General features: G+C 43.6%; 1 protein-coding gene across 1 annotated transcript; it reads right to left on the minus strand.

Moving 5' to 3' along the window:
• Positions 1–1,067: 1,067 nt before the first annotated feature.
• On the minus strand, positions 1,068–21,811 carry LOC115761626 (protein serrate). Its single transcript, XM_030703456.1, has 14 exons — positions 21,505–21,811; positions 16,241–16,358; positions 15,393–15,580; positions 10,951–11,005; positions 10,185–10,500; positions 7,355–7,488; positions 7,039–7,214; positions 6,664–6,895; positions 5,064–5,801; positions 4,836–4,994; positions 4,603–4,698; positions 3,086–3,457; positions 2,401–3,017; positions 1,068–2,335 (listed from the first exon to the last, which is right to left on the minus strand). The coding sequence occupies exons 1-14, from the start codon at positions 21,751–21,753 to the stop codon at positions 1,583–1,585; spliced, it is 4,203 nt and encodes a 1,400-aa protein (XP_030559316.1). The 5' UTR covers positions 21,754–21,811; the 3' UTR covers positions 1,068–1,582.
• Between the last annotated feature and the right edge of the window lie 1,982 nt (positions 21,812–23,793).

A 23,793-nucleotide genomic window follows, 5' to 3' on the forward strand; every position in this document is an offset into this window, starting at 1 on the left:
GAAATGGCCCACGTTTTCGACTCGTTCAGCTCAATTGAGCTTAGTTTTGTTTTCGGCTTTTTGGTATTTTAATTAGAAACCAAACAACGCAAAATGCATTGCTCTTTGGCCATTTCGCTTTCTTTGGCTCCTTTTGGCCAGTCACTCTGCTTGCTTAGCTCCGCGCTGTCTTGTCCTGTCCTGTCCTGTAGTTCCAACTCGCATTTTGTTTTCACATTCAATTAGCGCATATTTCAAATGCGGTCGCAGCAAACGCGACTGCGAATATTTCAGTTATGCCTGGCAAAACGCACAGGAAATGGCATCGATAGAGGACAAATCGAAGAATATTTATAAAATGAATTGTATCGCAAAAATATTGGGCTAGGATGCAACAAAATAAAAAACATATTTTCAAATATTCCTATTAATATTAATGTCTCAAAATAAAAATTAGAATATGGGAAATTTAAAAAAATAAAAAGAACAAAATTTGTACAACACAACTATTTACAATACCTACAGCGAATATATATTTTTTCTTTATCCATTCTATCCTCAATTCCCTTTTTCATATGGCTTCATTTTTAGTGCATGTGACATTATTTAAAAAAAAGGAAAATTTTGAAAAGAGCTTTAAGATTTTTTTGATGGTTCCTTAATTACATTTTATATTCAAAATAAATTTTAGTCACCCATTAGAACTCAGATTTTAACTTGAAAATAAATTTTAAGAACTTCAGAGCACCAAGAAATTTAATTATATGGTAAGTTCCTTATATATTCTGTACACATGCCCAATTGTAAATCGATTTCAATTATATGTTTTATCAGTATTGTTGATATTGCTTTATTGCTGCTAGATCAAAAGTAACTGCTTACAGAGTGTACTGGCGCTATAGTAGAATAATAAATAAATATTACTATATATAATACATACAGTATGTGAATTACTTAAGAATATACACATTATTTATTGCGAACGATATATAAACCATTTGTTGATTTTGCTGCTGCTGTTGTTGTTGCTGTTGTTAGGTCTAACTTGTTGCGGCTTAAGTTTAGTTTTTCGATAGACAAAATACAATAACGGTAACTACAATTTTACAATTATTTACAACTTAAGAGCTATGTCCTTTTATGTAGTTGTTAACTATGCCTAACTATGTGGCTCTATGCCACCGGACCCTAGAGCCATGCTATGTACAGGCTTGTGCTTGGCCAAAAACTGGATAAACTATATACGAGTATATGCGCGTCTGGGTTATACTAAATATCACACTGTGTAGGATGTTGCTTAGCGTTGAAGAGAAGAATTTGAAATTACACTAACAGAGAATGCAACACAAAATGCTAACTACGCAGCCAAACTAACTAACTAACTTACCCACTAACTAACTATGCAACTAGCTAACTACCTAACTAACTAACTAACTAACCTTAGGCTAATTTACACTACTAATGCACTTGGAAATCGCGCCCGTGCTGTGGCAATGGCTGGCTGCACATCAAGCGGAAATGCCAGGCTAAATGCCAGGAACTTTAAGCGGAAATGAGCCTAGGGCCTTGGGCCTGTGGGCTGTGTTTGCTGAGATCGCTTGCCCTAGACCACCACAGTGGCTAGCACATCGCCGCTTTCATCGCTGGCCGGCGGCGGCAGCGATTTGCAGTTGATCGAACGTTTGCCAAAGTCCTTGCGTGGACTCTCCAGTGAGCCGACCGTATTCTTTTTCATGTCCGAATTCTGCGTCTTGTGGAGCAGTATTTGTGAGCTGCGCTTGTGCGCCTGCTTCAGTCCGGTGCTCGCGTCCAGCTCCCGCTCAAAGTCGCAGGGTGGAAACAGCGGCTGCGAGCGATGCAGCGCCGAGCTGCTGGCCGCTGATACCGCTAGCTCGGGCGCCGGATTCAGGCTGAGCTCCATGCCGGTGCCAGCGCGCAGCGAACTGGTGCTGCCTTTAAGGGGATTCGTATAACGTCGCAGATTCTCTTCGTTCTGCAGATTGTTGGACTTCTCCTCCTCGTGGCGCAGCGCGTCAAGTGGTGGCGTCAGATTCATGCCCGAGCTGCTGCGATACGCCAGACGCTGTTTCCAGTAGAGGCTAATGAACACGGAAAAGCCCACCAGAACAATAAAGATGCCGCATAGCACGCCAATGAGCAGGCTGTGGCTGTTGCCATCAGCCACGCGCGCCGTCTCCAGCTTGACCTCCAGTATGGATGTGAGTGCCGCCAGCTTTGCGTGCTGCAGTTGCAGCTCATTGCGTCGCTGTATACCATTTAGTTGACGCGAGCTGAGCAGCTCACCCAGCAAGGTCACCGACACGGGCAGCTGCTGATCGTTTAGCTTGCTGGAGGACTAAAAGAGTGGGAGATGATATCGATTACAGAGCTGTTGCTGCAGTGCTGCTGCTCGTCACTTACCACAGTCAGCTCGATGGTGTCATTGGTGCCTGTCTTCAGATCGCACAGAACCATAAGCATACCCTCCTCCTGCGCCGGGCTGGCCTGAGGGGTCAGCGGCTGCTTGATCATACGCGCCGCCAGGAGCACTCGCACTAAGGAACACAGGCCCTCCACGGTGGCGCCCTTACCCACGCGTTCCAAGTCCAGCAGTATTGTGAGCCGCGCGCAATTCTCGTTAACCAGTGCCTGGTTGGGCCAGCAACTGGCCTTGGCCGGCAAACGGGGTGGTGCCACGCGCCGCGAAGGTTCCAAGGCGCGACAGTCACCACGCACGGTACAAGGCGGCGACAAACAGGTTTCACCCAGGGCCGGCACACAAACCTCATGCTGCTTGCAGACGCCCGAAAGATTCGAGGATTTCGACAGCGGATCCAGTTTGAAGCAATTGGCCAATCCGCACCAGAGATTAGTGCAACGCGAGGTGGCATTCTCACAGACGCAAGCATTACAATGCTCGTCCTCATCACTGCGTCCGGTCAGGGCAATGTCCAACCAATTCTGGCTCTGATTGAGCGCCGCATATGGTGAGATGGTATTACTGGCATTCAAGCAAGCTGACTTGGGATCGGAGAGCACTGTGGGTGCGGAAGCGAGAGGAGAGTTAGTCAACCAACTGCTATGATACTTGACTAAAAAGACTCACATATCTCGCAACGAAGTCCATGCCGACCTGGTGGACAAATGCAGGTGTAGCCGCCAATGCCATCGATGCAGGTGGCGCCGCCCTGGCAGGGCTGTGGCGAGCACTCGTTCACATTAATACGGCAATCGGGCCCCGAGAAGCCTTGGGCGCACAAGCAGCGAAACCAACCGGCGCCCGACTCGCAGGTGCCGCCATTATGACAGGGCTGGCCGCGGCACTGGTCGATGGCCTCCGCGCAGAACAGGCCCGTCCAGCCGGGCGCACAGCGGCAGTGCGGCTGCAGCGCCTTGTCCGGAGCGCCTGGCATGCAGGTGCCGCCATTTTGGCACTGGCCCGCATAGCAAACAGTGGCGCGTTCCGAGCAGCGTTTTCCTGTTGTCGTTCATGTTTGAGAAATATCAGAGCAAAACAAAAGACTTAGGCAACGAACTTGACAAACATAAAATGCGATAGGATGTAGATCAGCCATGACCAATTCAAGGCTTCAGCTAATTGAAAATTGAAAAGTAAAAGTGCGCTGACATAGATCGATGTAGCCGTAGCTGTTTCTATCAATGTATCTGTATCTTTACCCATGTATCTGTATCTTAAGCTATGTGACTGTGACAAAAAAGCGAAACGCGTGAAATATGCAAATCGCACATCGAAAACAAACATAAATCATGCAAAAACTTTGTGCGTTGCCCGGGTGGATGTAACACATCAAAGCACGGCTATGCCCCACAGCTGTGCCACATGTGGCAAAGTGAGACCAATGCGCAGATTATTGCCGCTCACAGTTTGCCGCATTCGCCACAAATTGAAGCTGTAATGACCGCCGACTTTCAATGTTCAAATAAATGCGACCGACAATTCGAGTATTTGTGTATGTGTGTGTGTGTGTGTGTGTGTAGCTCACTTAACGTGCTCAACTCTCGTCTCGCGCTCATTTAAAGCTCCCAAAGCGTTGATAATGCGCCAGTCAGACAGTCAGCTTATATCAGGTTTGTATACACTAACAAAAAGCGTTTATTCTATGTGATGCAGCTGGAAACAAGCAGCTTAATGCTCGTGGTAATAGCATGAATAGCGACAAATTGAAAACATCTTTCATAATGAATTGGTTTCAATAAAAAGAATGAAAAAAAATATATTTTCTAGCTATAATCTATACACCACAAAAGAGAAACTACCCTTTGGCTCAGTTCGTGAACCAAGTCTTCCAAGTTAGCACGAAAGTTATTTATGCTTTGTGGCACAAAAAAGGTTTGGTTAAAATTTCGGTTCAGCTGTTTCTTGAACACCTGGTTTGGTTCAAGATTCGGTTCATAATACAAAATGAATTTGAATTTCGAGTTCGATTCGTTTCGGTTCTAAGCCGGCTTTCTGCTTGTACTATTCCTAAGACCGAGTTCTCATTAAGGATTTTTCAAGGATAGTGTATTCAGGACTCGCTGTGCTCAGCTATAATTTGGCAGCACTTGTTGCGCCCGGGTTTTGACGTTCACTTAAGCAGCGGCTGCACTGCAGCGACTCACCTGTCCAGCCCGACATGCACTCGCATGTAAAGTCGCCGTCACCGTCAAGGCAAATTCCACCGTTTCGACAAGGATTCGGCGAGCATTCGTTGAGATCTGCAGAAAGTTAATGAGTTTGCTGTTTCTGTTTCGGTGTCTGTGTATATATATATATATGTGTGTGTGTGTATATGCGTATGTGTGTGTGTGTGTGTGTATGTATGTGCATGTTGCTGCCGCTGTGGATTACTCACTGTGCTCGCAGAAGGTGCCGGTGTGGCCCACATGACATTTGCAAAAGGTGCCCACGTCGCTCATCTCGCAGCTGCCATGTCCGCTGCAGGGCTGACCGCCTGCCGTTGTCGTCGACTTCGTCGTCTTGGCTGTCGCGCTGACATTAGCAAAGCAGCCCTCTGTGGTTGACAGACAGGAGTGGATTAGGCTTATGTTTTCGTTGGAGTTCCGTTCTATTAGCTACTTACCATTGCAAGGTGGTTGCGAGCAGAGCGGACGCAGCTGCTCACAGTGCTTGCCCGCGCGATCCGGCGGACAGTGGCAATAGTAGCTGCCGGGCGTGTTGAGGCAACGTCCTTGCAGGCACGGTGAGGGCGTGCAATGATCCTTGGCCTCCTCGCACAGGGTGCCCGAATAGCCCAGCGGGCATATGCAGTTAAATTTGCCCACCATGTCCACACATTCGCCCCCGTTGCGGCAGGGCGAGTTGGCGCACTCATCGATATCCGTTTCGCAGTCGCGTCCCGTGTATCCAGCGGAGCAGGCGCAACGGTAGTCGTTGACCAGATCAATGCAACTGGCGCCATTCTTGCACTGGCCCACACAATCATCCAGATTCTCCGCACAGGTGGCGCCGCCCCAGCCCTCCAGACAGAGGCACGAGAACGATCCGGGCAGATTAAGGCATTCGCGCGCATTGATGCATGGCCCATGCGCGGCAGCCGAGCTCGAGGCGGCCACGGCGCTGGTCAAAGCCGCCAGCAATGCGGCCGAACTGCTCAGATTGCTGGCAATAATGGCGCTGGCCGTGGTAGTCAGCAGCGTATTGGCGGGCAAAGCGGCTGCATAGGATGCCTCGCATTCGTTCACATCCACCTGGCAGACATCGCCGCGCCACTCGGGCGGACATTCGCAGCGAAAGCCACCGATTAGATCGACACAAGTGCCACCATGCTCGCAGGGTCCTCCAGCGCACTCGTCGATATCTGTAACAGAAGCGAGAGAGAGAGAGCAAAAGATGAAGAGAAAGAAAAAAAGAGAGAGAGTCAACGATTGGTTAAGTGGCATTCGAGGCTCAAGTGCAAATGTGTTGATTTTGTTGTTCAGCCCGCTCAACTTGATGCGATCCGGGCCCTTGTCAAGCAGGTGGCTTAAACGCTGCCCAAGTCATTGAACTGCGGCCAAAGGGGCCAAAACTGACGTGCGGATTGGTAGCTGCGTGCATTGCTTATCTTCTACTGGAAATCGCTGGCCACCACTCGACAGAGGCGCTGCCTCCGCTGCACGCAACTCATTTGTTTGTTTGCTGATAAATAAAACCCGATAAGGCCTCCCAAAAATATGTTGCTTTGACCCTTGGTCGGCCAAAGGTCGGCAAGTTGCCTACAACAGCATTTTGCTGGACTCTCTTTATGGCTATTGCAATATTTTTTAATTTTTGTGCTTTAACTGTCTCACAAAATGGTTGGTCAGCAAGTTCGTTGCCTAAGTCTTTTGATTTTAGAGCGGCAACTTAATTAGCGTATGGCTTATTGCACTGGCTGAAATGGTTTGAATTGGTTAAAGTGGTTGAAATGGTGAATGTGTGCTTCGGTCGTGCTCCAATTGGAATGCAAAATCAAATTTGCCAGACCACCGTGGCAACAACAACTACAACAATCCAAACACTGCCTCAACCCAGGCACTGCGTGCGTGCTACGTTTCATTTCATTTCGCTACAGTCAAATGCGTGTGTGCTCAATTGCATGATCGAGTGGAGCTCGACTGTGGATGTATATGTGGCTGTGGCTGTGGCTAATCGCGTGCTGCAGCCCGCTGGCAAATGCGAAAAATTAAATCAAAACTCACTTATTTCACATGTTGGTCCCGTCCAGCCGGCCACACAGCCGCAAGTGAACTCCGCGGCCAGAGGCGGCAGTTGCTGCTGCTGCTGCTGGGAGCCATTGCCGCTGGCATTCTGCGACTCCTGGAACAGGCCTGCCAGGCTGCGTATTGAATTGCGACGGCTTATCGGTTTGCCCATGGAGGAGCTCATGCCACGCATGACGCGATATGTTGGCGGCCTGGTTGCATTCGTTAGCTGCGGAGTAGTAGAGCCAATGTGGCGGTAGTTGTAGTAGATGAAGTACAAGAGCATGGCGAAAGCCGGCGGCATATTAAATTATTTTATGGCACTGCGCGAAAATATATATGTATATGTATGTCTATAAATTGAGGGCTTACCTTGAGCGTACAAGTCCCGCCATTGCGACATGGCTGTGTGGCGCATGGATGCTCCACAATCTCGCACTGCTCACCCGACAGTCCCTCGGCACATGTGCACCGATATTGATCCGGTGCGGTGTTCTCGCAGGTGCCGCCATGTTTGCAGGGTTCATGGGTGCCACAGTAATTTAAATCTGTGCGAAGAAAACCAAGCGATACTTTAAAATATGCAACAGCATCGAGCAGGCATCGATACTATCAATGTCATTGGCCATGCCATAGACCAGGTGTTGGCTGCTTTGGTAATTGCCAAAGCTCAGCTGGGTTCGCTTACCTTGATCGCACAATATGCCACCCCAATTCGTATCGCATACGCATTTCCAGGCACTGCCATTGCAGGAACCATGCTTACAGCCCGGATAGACCATGCACTCGTTGCACAAGGGGCCACGCCAGCCGGGTCGACATCTGGTTAAAATGATGGGAAAGGCAAGCTTGTTATTAGTTTTCGAGCTACAACGAGTGCTATTAAAAGGGGAGAGCTGATCTACTATATTTGAATTTTCAATTTAGCATGCAATGCAATTTGTGTGGAATATGGGGATAAATTTCAAACCATAAAAATTGTGGTATTGGACAAAAATATGTGCACTACTATTATTAAGTAGAATCAAGTGTAACCTCCAGAGTCTATTGTGCTTCTCACTGGCAAATGCTAGGAATTTCCCAGCCTTTAGAGCTCTAATCTCGCTAGTCTCAGCCTGCTTATGGCTGCACGCTCCTCTAGAAAATGTTCTGGAGTCGTCACTGTGAAACTCAATCATTTCAACATTGCCAAAGCCTTGGCGATGTGTCAATTTGCATGGGAACGCATGTCAAGTCTTCTAATCACTGAATTGGGTCACTTTGAACTTTAGCCTTGGCTGGAAGAGCATTGAATGCTAGGAAAGGTCTTTTCCACTAACCGAATGGATTTGTGTTGCCGTTGATGCTGCGATTTTATCGCCACAACACGCCAAAGTGCAGGGATCAAAGTTAAATTGCCTGGCCATCGAGTTATCGCCGGCAACCGACAACCGACAACCGCCAACCGCCAACCGCCGGCCGCCAGTCGAGGTGCTAACTCTACAAGCGGGCATGACGTGGCCGGAGATAGCCGGGTGCTTTGGATACGTTTGAGCTGAATCTTGGGTCCGAGCCGAACGCTGTTCGATGTCTATAATTTATGATTTCATTAAAACAGCAGCCTGTTGTTATCTGTAAACGAATCTATTGCAGTGTGGCGAGCGCAAATGGGCCAGCAACGTGCAAACAGCAAAGTAATTTTTCTTTTGGCTTATAATTGTTGCTGCTTGTTGCTGGCTGTTCGCGAGGCTGTGCGAAAAATCTGCGGAGCAAGCGTCGGAAATCTGCTGCAAGTTGTTGCAACATTTGACTGGTTTTTGATGGTTTCTAGGCCACGCTAATTATTGCTATTTAGAATCAGCGCGCCAGGACCCAATGCCAAGGCGGTCTTGGACGAGTGGCTTACGGCATAGGGGAGAGGAGTGGAGGGTAGGCGACGGTTAGGGCAGGGTAAGGGGGCAGCCGCTGCTGACTGACGAGCGACTGTGGCACTGTTGGCTGAGAAATGCAATCATGGCCGCTGGCTCACGTATTCTGTGTTACGCTCAAACATTAACAACGGCAACAACAGCCACAACAACAACAACAACAATTCCACAAAACCACAAACGTTTTTTCGTGCTGCTGCCGCCTGCGGATGCAACTGCTCGCCAGCCGCGCTCTGCTCCTGCCTGGCTGGCAACCGTTCATGTTGTGTTCTGGCAGCCGGCATGACCATTCAGAGTAAGTGTGCGGCGAGGGGGCGCGCAAAGCCAAAGGTAGAGCAATGCAGCGCTGTGCAGCATTGGCCATCGTGCGGGTGTTTGATTAGCAGCCAAAAGCTAAGAGGCCGGATCCGACTGTGGCAGTGCTTGAAAAGCCGCAGCATCGCTTTGAGAATTGCAGTGTGGAAAGTGCAACGTCGATGACTCTTGATTGCAGATTATAGCTGCTTACAACTTCATAGCGATAGCTGGCTAGATTTTCCTATGGATCGTTGCTAAGGATAAATACCTTATGGGGTATTTTAAAATTATTTTTTCGGCATTTCGGTTAGCAATAATGTGAATTCTACACTGAGAGGCGACTCCCACTTGACTATATTGAAGTTATGCTTGTTAAATGCCATCAATTAATCGATGCAAGCTAGGAATATCGATAATTTGTCTTCTCTAAAGTTTCTTCTCATTAACAATTAGTTCATTCCTTTTATTCCTTTTATAACTTCTGTGAACTGAAGGTGCACAAAACTTTGAACTAAGTAATGTTTGTCGAATATATCGATAAGTCAATGCAGCCTGACAATATCGACAGTTTCCAATTTTCGTATTATCGATCATTTTATTAGCTAAACTACTGGAAATATGTTTCTTCATATGCCCAAGATTATTTATTTGTGAGCCATCTATGAGAAAGGATTTTTATCCCTTGGGCTATATAGCTATTGATAAGAGATCAGGGTGTCTAGTCGAAGCGTTGTCTTGAAACAATGCCATAGTACTCTTGAATATTGTGAGGTCAGTTGTTAGTTTCTCTACAGGGAAGATTATCTTTAAGCCCATTTACACATATTTTACAATTCCTGACCAATACTCTACTATTGATTATAGCTAGTTCAAGCTGTGCTTAGGTATTTTTCTCATGTCTGTCAGCGACTCCAGCTTGCGTATTGCAAAAATAGATGCAAAAGAAACTTTCCCAACTCTGAATATGTGGTACATCAGCTTGACAACTATTTACACATCCGCTGGGACTATTATTGTGGCCTGTGCGGCAGAAAAAAAAACACCCAAAGAACCCCCATTTCACTGCGGTTAATCGTGCTATAAAAAGAAAATCAGCCATTATAACTGTGTCTGTCTGTGTATGTGTCTTTGTCTGGCCAACATCAACATGGCGAGCAATCTGCCCCAAGGGGGCCAGGCCATTAAGGCGCCCCAAAGTTGTTCGACACAGGCAGACGCAAAAAGTGTCATAATCACATCGTTAACGGCAAGGGGGAGTGAGGGCAGGAGAGATGAGGAAAGGGTAGAAAGATAATTACAATGTTGAGTACTTACTCGCATTCACCGGGTCGATCACATTTGCCATGTATGGGATCACAGCCGGGCTTGCAAATGGCCTCCTCACAGTTGACGCCCTGCCAGCCATTGAGACAGAGCTTCTGACCCTCCGAACCGCAGGCATAGTGACCGAACTGATCGTCGCGCGGACGACAGAAGGTCGTGCAGGTCGTGTTGTAGTAGGTAACGGCGCATTGCACCCGGACGCGGTAGGTGATGCGCGCGTTGCGGCCAATGTGGTCCAGTGTCTTCCACTCCGGCGACGGCAGTATCACGCCCGAGTATGATGTTTCTTCAATTAACCTTTCCGCATCTGCATTTTGGCATTGTGTTGTATTTGAATGGCAATGACAATTGTTGGACAGCGGCAGCAACAGCAACCGGGACAACGACGACAGCAGCAGCAGCGGCGACGATGGTGGCATCAACGTTGGCGTTCCACAAAAGTTGTCCAGGATTTGTGTAGATTGGTGGGAAAGGTAAGGGTTAGCAGCAGGAAGGCAAAGATTTAGACATGGCTGACAACATTTTCGCGCAATTGGCTGGCAACAGTTGCTGTTGCTGCTGTTGTTGCTGTTACTGTTGCTGGCTGTTGCTGTTGGCTCTTATTGTTATGGGCTGCGTTTGCGCTCCTGATGCTGTGCTAATTAAGCCAAATGGTGTGCACAACACAAACGACCAACAACAACCGCAACAACAACAACATCAGCAGCAGCAAGAGGCACGTACAACAAGCGGCAATTGCAATTGCCACCGCACTTACCTGGATAGGATGTGTTGTACATGTCCAACGCCTGAAGTATCAGCGTAAACGACTTCTGTAATTGAACAATGCAGGGAGAAGAAAACGAAAACGAATAAGTTAGAAATTGCAACATTAATTCGATGCGGGGCAGGGCCAGCGACACAAGGTGGGTTTGGCATTCGTCTCGGCTCAGTGTTGACGCTAATGGACAGTTTAATCTCCAGTTGCCGCACTGATGCAAATGAAGACAACGACAGGCAAACAACGGGCGAACAAACAAACGAGGAGACCAAAAACCAAATGCACAAGCAAACACTTTAATTTCACGCAAAACAAAAAAACAAAGCAACAAAAACTTTCTAAACACAGTCGGGGTGTGCATGTTGTGGCATTAGAGCTGTCTGCGTGCCGTCTTTTCTTTCGTGACACGAACAGGCAATACGTCATGTTTGAGTTAAGGATAATAGAGTAACAATCAGTAAAAAATTACCTAAAATAATGTTAGTATATAATATCTAAGCTTAAAAGAAACCAAAATAAATTGTTGTTTTTAATTTTGAAAATTAAATGTCAATTAATTCATAATAACTTCCACGGAGTGTGTTTGCAAGCTGTAATTCGAGATAATTCCGTGCCTTAGTTGAGACCTCTGACACGCGTTCATCTCCAATCCACAGAGTGGAAGGCATTCAGTGCAATTGGCCGACCAAAACAAATTTTTTGCTTTTTTCTGCATGCGCGCATAAAAATTGAAGACTCGCTGTTTGTGTTGTAATTGTGTTGTAATTGCCAACTGGGCAACTGAGGAGCTGGGCAACTGAGCTGTGCCAGAAGATTTCTCGTGGCACAAAAAGCAATTAAACGTCCACTACTACGCCGACGACGGCGACGTTGTCGTCTGCGCCGCTGGATGCCAGGAAATGCTCATTTAGCAATCGAAGAAGGCGGCAGAGGAGGCCACGAAGGCGACGACTTGGTTGCCTTGTTCCCATGTAATTGGCCTGGCGGCGCGACACTAAATCAGTCCAAAGCAGACATTAGCTAATTACAAAACAGTCCAGCTGTTGTCGCTGTGGCAACTTGACACAGTTTGTCAAAAACAGAAACAAAAAAACCAAAAACCATCCCGCAATTGTAATGCTGCTCGAATTTCCATTCAATTTCCCGCTGTCATAATTTCAGATCTCACAGCGGTTCGCTCTTCCGGGCGGGCGCATGCTAAAAAATCTTGACTTGCCGACGCGCATGGCCAGCGGAAGTTTTTCAATTGAAAATGGCGTTGAATTGGTTTCGGATTTCAATGCTCCGACAAACAGACACGTGCCAACTGTCACCAATCGCAAAGTCTGCTGCGGGGGAAGCACGAACATCTAAATGATTTTATACACACAAATTAGATATACAGAGATCCAAAGATGTAATACCCTTGTACAAATTAAGATGATTTGCGATAAATGAATAAACTTTTCAGAAAAGTTCAACATTCTTTTGCTTAATATTCTATTCTTATGCCACTTTTATAGGTTATATGACATAGAGATATTAATTTGCGCTGTTACTAACAGTTGGATGACATTTGCTCTTCTTAACATATGTTAAAAGCATAATTCCACTATAGCTGTAAACTAACATTTTAATGTTAAAAACCTACATATGTGGAGAAACTTAAAGTAGCAAAAAAAATATATTGTTGATCTATATATAAATTAACATTTTCACTTAAGATCTGATCAATTCTGAACAAAATCAAGTAGCAATCAAGACAGCATCATTGAGCTTTCAATTGGCCACTGAAATGTTTACAAACTGTCAAGAAGCTGACCATACTTGGCAGCCATTCGGCACATTTACAACAACGACAAGACCAACACAACAGCTGAGCTCGACAAATAACCTACCCACTTTCATTCGTGGTTTTATCAATGACATTGGACCATTTACGTATGTTTCTTTATAAACGAAAGCTTCTTTTTTTTTGTGTAAGGGGACAACTCCAAATATAGAGCTTCATGTGGGGGCAGTCCGGCTGAAAATGGAGCCTAGGCAACTATGGGAATGCCATTCATCTGGCCCATACACTCGAATACACATGTTTGCATAAAAGTGGAGCAAGACCAGCAAATTCCACTCGAGAATTTTGATGATTGCGCACGTGCACTCCAACAAACAGTTGAAAATATTGTCAAGTGAAATTCATAGAGTCTTTATATTATTTTTTTCATGCTTTCAAAGAGTTCGATGGGCCTGTTTGAGTTTGTATTTGACAGTTACATTGAAGTTTGGTTTGCTGGCGGGGCTGTGGGGGTACTACTGATGATGTTGTAGCTGCTGCTGCTTCAACTTGTTCCAAGTGTTTGAAGTATTTCATAAGTCATGTTTATAAGTTTTAACGTGCCATTCACTCAATCAACTCTTTCGAAGATTCCCCTCCCTCTTCACCACACATGAAAATAACAAAAATAAAAAAACAGTCATTCAATAAAAAGTGGGACAATTGCGACGCATCCAACAGAGAGCAACAACAAAAGTAACAACTCGCTTATATCGGCAGCTTGATTTTTTATTTTTTTGAAGATTTCGTGATTTTGTGAAAGGCTTCTTGAGATTTGTCTGTGCGCCCGAGCAAATATTGCCGTTGTATGCAGAATTTGCCAAAGCCGACGCCAGGGCAAACATTTGCCAGGTTTCGTTTGTGGCAGCAAAGAGTCGCGCATAAGGCACACACACACACACACACACACACATCCATTACATACACACACATGCAGACATATGTGAGCACTGCAGGCAGGCAGCCAGGCCAAGATTAAAGCGAAACCATAGCGAAGCGTAACGTATCGCCATCGGCCAAGCGACAAGCGCGACAAGGTAATGTTCCCACGAAACAGGTTGTCCGCACTTCAGGCCACGACCACGACACTGCGCCGGCACAGACTTAGATTCAGACTCGAACTCGGACTCGAACTCCAGAACAACAGAACAGCAGACCCCAGCCCCAGCCCCACAGCCGGCTCTGACGCATGCGCGCCGGCAGCTCCCTAGTCGAGAGTCGCTTAATGTAAACGACGGCGCATGCGCATGCCGACGTCGCTGTCGCTGTCGCAGTCGCAGTCGACGTCGCCGTCAACGTTTGGCTTATGGCCATCAGCAGAATTAGTTGGCAGTGTCGACGAAGGCGTGTAATTGTTAACCAAGTTAGTTTTGTGTTTGTACATTACCAAAACATTGCCGTTTTTTAAATAAGGCGGAAAAAAAGAAAGAAAAAAAAACGTTGCTAACATTAAAGCATGTAACAACGTTGCAGTCGGGTGCAACCAACTGTGCTATACTCTGTTCACAGTGTTATTTACGATTCAATCCAACGGATAGATCGATTTGTGCATTTGGTGGGAACGTGCCTAATATTTGTATCAATTTTTAGAGAAGCTCAATCCAATTGCTCTAGGTCTTAATTTGGAATAGTTATAGTTATAGCGTGGTCAAACAACTTTAACACTTTGTCAGACGCGGATATTCACGCGCATTTATGCCTTGTTAGCTTCATTAGCAAGCAGCTGAAACCAACATAGGCTTTACACATTGTGAACAGAGTATAAAATGAAGTTTAATTCAACTGGCAGCTACGCCCCAGCCAGGTTACATTCAACGGCAGCTGCCTCTGTGGAGTTCGTTCATGTTTTATAGTGCGACGGAACCAGAACAGTCGAAATATGCCACGTTTTAGCAGTCATAAGCCCGCATTATGCGCACTTAATTAATGCCAGGCCCAGAATCAGAGACGAGGGTGAAGGCGCTGCGCACTGAAAGAGGCTTAAAAAATACACCGAAATAAATCTAAGAAAAATATACTAATAAAACATAACTTTTAATTGCCTTTTATATGCGGCTACCGCAACGAGTAAGCGGCTTTTTCATGCCACGGCCTGTGATTTATTTGCCACATACGTAAGTATAGGGTATATAGTATATATATTTTCCAAAGCCATAAGTCAAAACATGACTCGAACTTTTAGTTTTATTTTTCATAATAACCCTACTTCTAGCCAAATAAACAACCCACGCAAGAGGCTCTATAATAAATCTCTCTTTTTATTTACTTGGGTTTTTTCGGGGTTTCTTAGTTTACCGGAAACTGCGATACACTCTCTGTAGATCGTAAGAGCAATAGACTACCAAGTACTTGCCCCAGTGCTTATCACTGTTGCAGCTGCCGCCGCCGGTTGCCAGTTCTCGAGTTTATCGCTAGAAATTCCGCGATGACGAGCAGCGTCTGTGTGCTCCATGCGGAACAGCCACAGTTCTCCAACACCGCTATCAATGCGCCAGCTCGTGCCAAAAGTGTGCGTTTTTGTATACAGAGGCATGGACATGGGTATAGGGGATTATGGGCTTTGGTTCCGTTTCGATGCTCACAAAAAACAACAACCAGCAGAAAAAGAAGAAGAACACGAACAACTTACCGTCCAGCGAAATGTGAAGGGCAAGACAATGGCACCCACGCCCGGATCACTGAGCACAAAGCTCGAGCCGCCAAGTATCTTCGTGGTGGAGTTGCCAAATGAGCAGCCCGTCGATATGCTGACGCCTTGCTCCGTTGTCTGATACTCCTTTAAACACAGTCGAAATGCCGTTGTGCAGGGCGAACAGCCTGAAAAAGTAAAATATATGTAAAATATAATGTAGAATAGATTAACAAAAAAACTGCATAGCACTTAAAAATGTTGATCACTCAAGAGGGTTAAGTTAACTAAAACTAGATACTTATACTAAAACGAATCTATTATTATTATTGATAATATGTTTTCTATCCCTATTCCTTCAGTCCTTCTACATGATTACATAGTTTTAAGATTTCAATCTAAATAGTAAAAAGTTCTATAGAATCTCTCTACGAAAAACTTTAACTCGAATTAAAACACATAACCTTTCGTAGTTTGGAATCTATTTAAAACAATTTTGACAAGATCAATTTGTCTCAAGATTTGGTTTGTTAAAAAAGCCTTTTAACTCGATTATTAAAGGCTCAGCTTAGTCATGCTTTTGACTAAATATCAAGGTCACATTTCCAAATTATTCTAAATAATATTTTAAACTTTCTACATGCAAATAAAAACCCAATCTTCCAGAAAAATACTCGCACATATATGACCTTGAGAACAATAAGAATAATACTAAGCGATAAGAGAATTATAATATGAAAAAAAATTAATGTGTGCCAGATTAAAATGTGTGTCAGTTATACAACGGCTTTATATACTATATATAGAGTAGATGATAATTATATATTTTTTAAATGGGCGTTACTTACCCGTCGTCTTGGTGGCGCGTAATTCTGAGGGTACACCGCAGCAGTAGCCGCTTAGTAGATGGCTATTCGTATTTGAGATTTCTAATATTTCCAGCTCGAAGTTACCAGCTGCGGATATCTGTAAAAATCGAAAGGTACATCATCAGCAATAAGCCGCAGCCAAAACATAGAAAAAAAACAAATCAAAAAAAAAAAAAGCAAAAAAAAAACATGTAAACACAAATTTCGAATCGTTCAAATCAATCACGGCCCATAACGAAGCCATAAGCTAAATAAGCGTACAAGACCAAAATTCCCCCCATTTCCCGAGAGACCCTTACCCCTGCCCCTTGCCCCTTGCCCCTTACCAATATCAAATAATATGCTCAACACCGCCGTCTTTCGCAGCGCTCGTTCGCTTGTTGTAAAAACTAATAAGCCACCTAGGGCGCTCTGATTGGGCTACGGTAGAGGTTTTAATTAAAAACACGAGAAAGAAATTCAAAATGGATGAAAATACATATATATATGCTTTTTTTCTTGTAGGCAAATGAAAGGAGCGCCAGACGCAGATTGGAAACGGGCATGGAGGAGACTGTGTAGTCTGTCTTGATAAATCTGCCGGCGAATGAAACATGAAAATAATGAGAAATATTTTCAAACACAAAGGCGCTTTAACTGTACACAAAATTGTTTGGCTATTTTCTGTGGTTGTGGCACACTTAATCAAACGAGATATCCAGCCGCTTGTATAATTTAGAATGTCTTTTGTGTTGGCCATAACAGCTGGAGTTGGCCAACTGGTAGCGAGTCACCATTGCAAATCAAGAGCCTATCGATAAGCGCATTTGCCATAAAATTAATAACACATTAGATCGCCATCCATTGAGAGATTGCACATAAAGTTTAACTATTTCTGCATAATGGTTGCTCATATTTTAGACCCCCTCTCTTACTCTCTTTCACCGCGACAATCCTAGCTCATGGCCAGTGCCATCAACTTTGTAGTTTAGGGTTCATTACAAGTCCGACTTTCAGGCAGTCGCCAGGGCCGCGGCTCAGAAAATATGCTAATGAAAACTTTTAGCTGGCAACTTTTATGGTTTCATATTTCACAAAATTTATTGTCAAAGGCGGCGGCATTTGCTGGCTATTTGGTGGCTGGTAGCTGGCAGCGTTGATAAGTTTATTAGAAATAAATTGCAATTTAGCCAAAGGCCTGTCACAGGCTCTGCTCAGGACCAGGCTAACGGCAGTTGCCCGCTTGGCCAGACGCACTTCTTGGCCTGCACCTGTGCGGCACAAAAAGCAGCACAAAAAAATCTTAAAGCTGCAGTTGAAATGGTTGTAGTTGTTGTTGTTGTCGTTCGTGTGGCTGTTGATATTCCAGTTGAAGTTGTCGAGCAGCCGCGCGCATTGTTGATCAACCCATAGATCAATCAATGCAGTCAATGCTTGCCACTTGCCACAGTCTTGGCCGTTGATGCTGTTCTGAGTTCTCAGTTCTGAGTTCTCAGTTCAGAGTTCTGGCTTTTGTATGCCGCATTGTGCTGTGCATTTGGTCAGTGCCCCAGCGGCAAGTTGATTGGATTCTTGATCGGATCTGTTGAACCGGTTTGCCTGCATATATTCTGTGCCTGCTTACTTATTTATTTATCACATTTCTTTTGCGCCTGTATTTTCATTCATGAGATCTGCCGCTGTCGCTGCCACAGTGCGGCAAGTGCAGCTGCCGCAGCTGCAGCCACCGATTCTCACATACTCGCAATCAAGCGCTAATATTCGATACAAACTTTGACGTTATCAATTCGATTAGATAATATCCATGAAATGCCCCAAGCGATTAGTAATGCGGCGCCAAAAATCCCAAAAAGTGAATTGGCTGACAAAATATATATTAATATAAAAACAAGTAAGAGTGTTCTAGTCATACTAGCATCTACATACATCCCAATTACACTTGCTTCATACCACGACAAATGTAATTTTGAATAGCTTCGGTGCTTATAGGCCGATCCCTTTAAAAGTATCAGCGTCCAAAACTGACACCCAACTGTTTGATATAACAAGTGCAAAGCATAAGCTTTGCATGGCTAAGGGAGGAGATATCCATAAAATTCTCAATTTGTATATACCATACGAAAAATTTTACTATATATATAGTTTGATGTGTCAATCCTCTGCAACTATCGAGTAATGCTTACAAAATCGGACTTATCGGTATTGTAGAGAATATATATTTATAGTCTCTTGCTTCGGCTGTTTCTGAAATTGACAGATCAGCAAAAATGGCTGGATCAGCTAAACTGGTCGCTGTGATCAAGAATGTATATACTTTCTGCCTGTCATTCGCACAAAAACATTATACACTTTGGCCCTAGCTAGTTTAATTCCACTCATGATAAAGTTCGTAACTATGGATTGAGATTTCATAAATAAATAAATAACCATTTTCAATGGGCTCAGCGCATAACAAATTAAATATTTGCTTACATCTTGAGCCTTGTGCTACATATAAACAAAAAGAAGCCTAAATGCAGCTGTTAATGAAGTTAAATGCAAATTTATGTGAAATTACAATTTAAGATCACGTAATTATATTTTCATCAGCTGGCGCCGGCAACAATAAGTTTTGCCCTAATGAGGCAGCAACTGCAACGCGCAACGTTTTGTTGGTGCTTAAAGCGTTGCGATAAACACCAACAACAACAAGAACAACAACAGCAACAGCAACAGCAACAACAACAACAACAACTTGTACAAACAAAACGATCGTGGGAGCTGAATGCGCGATTCGCCAACTCATTTTGTGGGACTTTCGAAAGGCAAAAAGAAAAAAATCTTTTTGAATATCTTCAACAGTTGCCGCCGCTGCCAGTTTAATACGCAGCTTATGATCAATAAATGTCAGGCCTTATGAGGGTAGCTTTTGCCAGTTTTTCTTTTTTTAAGCTCAGACTCCTGGCCAAGCTGCAAACTGGGTTAATACGCCCCGTGACCAGTGACACTCACTGAGCAGTAATCACTGCAGGCAGCAGTAAGCAGTAAGCAGTCAGCAGTCAGCTGTCAGTTGTTGTTGTTGTTCTTGTTTCCTGGAAGCGAACATTTATCGCTGCCACAAAATGCTGAACTTTTTATTTGCTTAATTAACAACTAAATAGTTGCAGCACCCCCCAAAAAATGTTGAGTTAACCAATACCAAGTGGAATGCCCATTTAAAGAGCCATTTCTCATTTGACGGCAACTTTTATCGCCAGCCTTAACCGAAATCAATGCACTCAAGAGCTGCTGCTGCTGTTGCTGCTGTTTCTGTTGCCGCGGGGACTCAGATAAATGTGTATAATCAATTTGATAGCCCTGTGTTGTGGATTAGGCCTGGGCATTCTAATGCCTGGTCTGCTGCTCGCGTATTAATCAAATTGTTGTTTGTGTTTTTTCTTGATCGCTGGCAGCGCGATTAATTTTATGTATCTTGGACCGTTGCTGTTTAATTGCCTCGCAGGCATCTCCGCTGGCATCTCAATACATGTTTAGGCACTTTGTATAACACTTTATGATGTCTACGCCCCTAAAAATCAAAAATGTGGCCAACGACTACCGTTGCTGCTGCCGCTGCTGTCGCTGCTGCTGTGGGAATTGGCCGAGCCAGCGGCAAGGTTAAAAAACCATTTGGCAGACACTTGTAACTTGAAGTTAAATAGTTCCGAGTATCATCAGTACCCAAATGGTAAGGATCGTGTAATCTAAAACCAGGTTTACATACATTCATGTCCGATTAACATCTACAGTAGATCAATTTATATCAATTGGGCAAGAGAAATTAAATTTGTTTTTTTTTTCAGCAACAACTTTTCATTTCAATCTGTTAAGCTTGATGGCTTTATACGAGCAATAAAAGCAATAATATAAATTTTAGAAAACCTAATGGGTTTTAGACTGTTTTATATGGTGCTTAATTAACTTAGCTTTCATTCTTGGCATTCGTTTTTTAGTATCTTTATTGAGCCATATGCAATATAATATACATTTTATGTCCAATTTGTCACTATTGAGAGTTGCAAATAATTATTTGACTTAAAAAAGGCAACAGCAATTTTAAAAAGAGCAGCTAAAATAGTTTTAACATTTGTAAATCGTAAGTGGAAAATTTGTATAAGAAGAATACTTCTTATTCTTTGGCAGGTTGAACATATTTTGTGGGTCTAAATATAAATTCTTTATATTTTATAATTTGTTTGCATTACATGCCTAATTAAAAAATTACTATTTTTTGTAAAATATTAAGGAACAAGTAATTAAATACAAATGTTAATTAAAAATTTAACTTGGCAAATATATTTAATATTATAAATTATATTAAATCATAAAGAACCATTCAATAAGATAAGTTTATTGAAAAAAGCAAAATTAACTTCCACACTCATTAAATAACAAAAAGCAACTGTCTCTTGAAACTTTTAAGACATTTTTCTTTAAAGCGGTGTAAATATTTTTAACTAAGAAATAAAATAATGTTTAAAAGTGTTTAATAGTTAGTTGCCAAGACAAAACCATTTTGGTGTTCAATTGATTGAAATCTATATACACATCGTTCTGGTGGTTGTAAAAATCTGATCTCTTTGGCGTACCACAAAATATGTCAAACCAATTTAAATTGCCTTTAATATGTTTAATCTGATCATATTAAGGCGAATGGGTCTAAAGTATGATGAAGGTAAAAGCTGATAGCCTTTTAAAGCTGAATATTTTTAGTATTTGCCAAGCTTAGTAAATGATTTGTCTAATTAAACAAGGAATGTTAGCAAGTCCGGGCTCGAAGCCCCGACTATGGGAGACAGAGGTGTCTTAAACAGCAGACCATCGCAGCTAGTGTCAGTTACAAGTAGAGTAGAGGGAGTAGAGTAGAGAGACTATATGCCATACTAATACTAATGGTAAACACAACAATCAATTGTTGCCCTTAATTATAGACCATAATAAAAACTAATATGCACTCATAAAAATAGATTGTCGCTTTGTCATGTTTGCAATTCTACAATTTCAGCACCCTCATCGATCAGTTCCCACATCCAAAACACACACCCATACACATCTGGTGCCTTCGGCAGCACAACCAGCCAAAAGTTTAATCAACTCAATTTTGGCTAACGAGAAATCAACACGAATTGAAGCAACACCCGCATATTTGGACTAAAGTTATTTTTGTTTTGCTCTTTTTTTGCATGTGAACTCTTTTTGATGCTTGCTGGTGAATTCTCGGGCTTGTTGTTGGGGGCTTTGCTTACCTTATGGACTAACAATATTAAAATTAAAGCAATTAAGTTGCAGGCAGACTTTAATGATCGACAATCGTCGATCAGCGATCGCAGCGCTGTTGTCTGCCGTGGCCGCTGCCGTTGCCGTTGCCTTGTTGCAGACATTCTCAGGCTGCCAGTTGTTCTCGTTGTTGTTTCTGTTGTTGCTGTTGCTGTTGTTGTCGCTGTATTGCCTTTTGTTGATTTTCGGCGAAAATGTTTTCTAAACATTTTGTACATTCTGTGCGCGTTTTTCAACGTGTTGCCGCCTGCTGTTGCAGACGATGCTGGTGCGCAGTTTAGTTCCTTCTGCTGGTAGTTGTTTTTTCTTATTGTTGTCGTAGTTGCTTAACCACAACTTTTTGGCACAAGTAACGCACACAAATTGGCCATTAATTAGCCGATGCCCAGATAACTCTTCTTTTTTTAAATATATTTTCGTATTTATAACGTTGTTGTTGTTATTGTTGTCGATTTGTCAGGGCATTTTGTTTTGTTGTTAATGTTGTTATCACGAACTTTTGCTTATTAATTCGCTTGTTGTTGTTGTTGTTGGGCCTTGCATATATATTTTTTTATTTATTTCTCATTCGTTTTCTATACACTTTACACTTCCACTTGATATGCCGTTGTTATTGTTGTTGCTGCTGTTGTTATTGATATTATTGTTGTTGTTGTTGCTGTTGGTGCTGTTGTTGTTAAAGCAATTGTCAAACCAAATGGAATTGAAACACACTGACAAGTGCCTGTAAAATCCATTTCTCATTGCTTTTAAGCACGCATCATCAACGCTAATTGACACGCATTTGTTGTTGCTGCTGTTGCTGTTGCTGCTGCTGCTGCTGTTGCTGCAACAAGTGCTGGCAGCCAAGCGCAGCAACATTTGCTTTTGCCTGCGCAACCGCAACAACCGCAAAGCGGCTCAACGTGCAGCAAATGCAAATGCAATTCAATTTATGTTAATTTAACGCTGCTTCTGCTGCTGCTCTGCTGTTGCAGTTGCAAGTTGCTGCTGGTGCTGGTGCTGCCGTGTCTTTGGCCACAAGCAATTTGCATCTTGTGCGCATATTAATTTACAGATATTTTCACTGTTGCCCACATTACTCATGCTGCCCCTGCTGTTGCCCCCGCCCATGTTTGTTCTGCCTCTTGGCTTGGCCTGTGCCATTTTCCCCTGTTCCTGCGGCTAGCACACGATGTTGTTGATCGGGTGTTAATTGTCCATTTAATTAAGTAATTTGCTGCGCTTCCTCTGGTCGCTCCTTGCCCTCCTCGCCCTGCGCGAGCGGAAGTCGTTGACTTTGAGTCAAATTTGTGCATAGGCTGCTGTGGGAGAGCGTGTAGCAACAGGCAGGCAGGCACGACCGGAAGTGGACCAAAGGGTGCACTTGACAATTGGCGCAATTGAAGTTGCAATGAGAGGGAAATGAAATATGACAACCGAAACATAGAGTATACAAATTTATGGGACACCTTGCAAAATAAAAGCTAATGCACGATTTTGCGGGATGAAAAACTATTTGATTTTTTTATGTACAGAATACCAGAGGAACGATTTTCTAGTTTTGCAGCGTAGTAACTTAAGTTTTTATTTAAGTATAAGTAAGTAAATGCTAATGTTTATGACAACTCTTATACTATATTTTAGAAGATTTTCACAGCAAATGTCGCATTCTGTTTTTATCAGCTAATTATATAAGCAGCGCCTGGCCTAGTACTTAGTTATTACTTTCATAAAAAGCTCTCGCGACACTCGCTCTGCCCCGGCATCTCCCGCCCACTCGTTTTCTTATTGTCAACTCATATGTAAGCATTGCCCTCGTTATGTTCTAGTGTCTCTCTCGCTCTCCCTCGCGCTGTCTCTATTATCACTCGCATATTGAATTGTTGTTGTTATCATGCAATATGCGCTATTTACACATCCTATGCGTGTATGTATATGTATGCATATGCATGTGTATTTATTTATTGTGCTGCTATTTTCTTTCTTTCACTCGGCGTGTTTCAATTCCATTTCGTTTGTGGTGCGTGTGTGTGGGTGAGTCTGCGTTATCAATGAAACCGCTGCGTTGCGGCTATTGTGGACTCTAGCGGGGGCAAGAAACACATTCGCATTCGCATTCGCATTGTTTGCACTTTTACTTTGGCGCTTTTATTAACAAATTTATTGTGAGTATGTGTGTGTATATTGTACCAGTAATTGAGCGCTATTTCCGTTATTATATTTTTTTTTATATTTCTTTTTCGCACAGAGAATCTCACGCTGAGGCCAAGATTTTT

Source organism: Drosophila novamexicana, unplaced genomic scaffold, assembly GCF_003285875.2.
Source record: "Drosophila novamexicana strain 15010-1031.04,08,12 unplaced genomic scaffold, DnovRS2.1 tig00000485-arrow-pilon, whole genome shotgun sequence".
NCBI classification, from domain to species: domain Eukaryota; kingdom Metazoa; phylum Arthropoda; class Insecta; order Diptera; family Drosophilidae; genus Drosophila; species Drosophila novamexicana.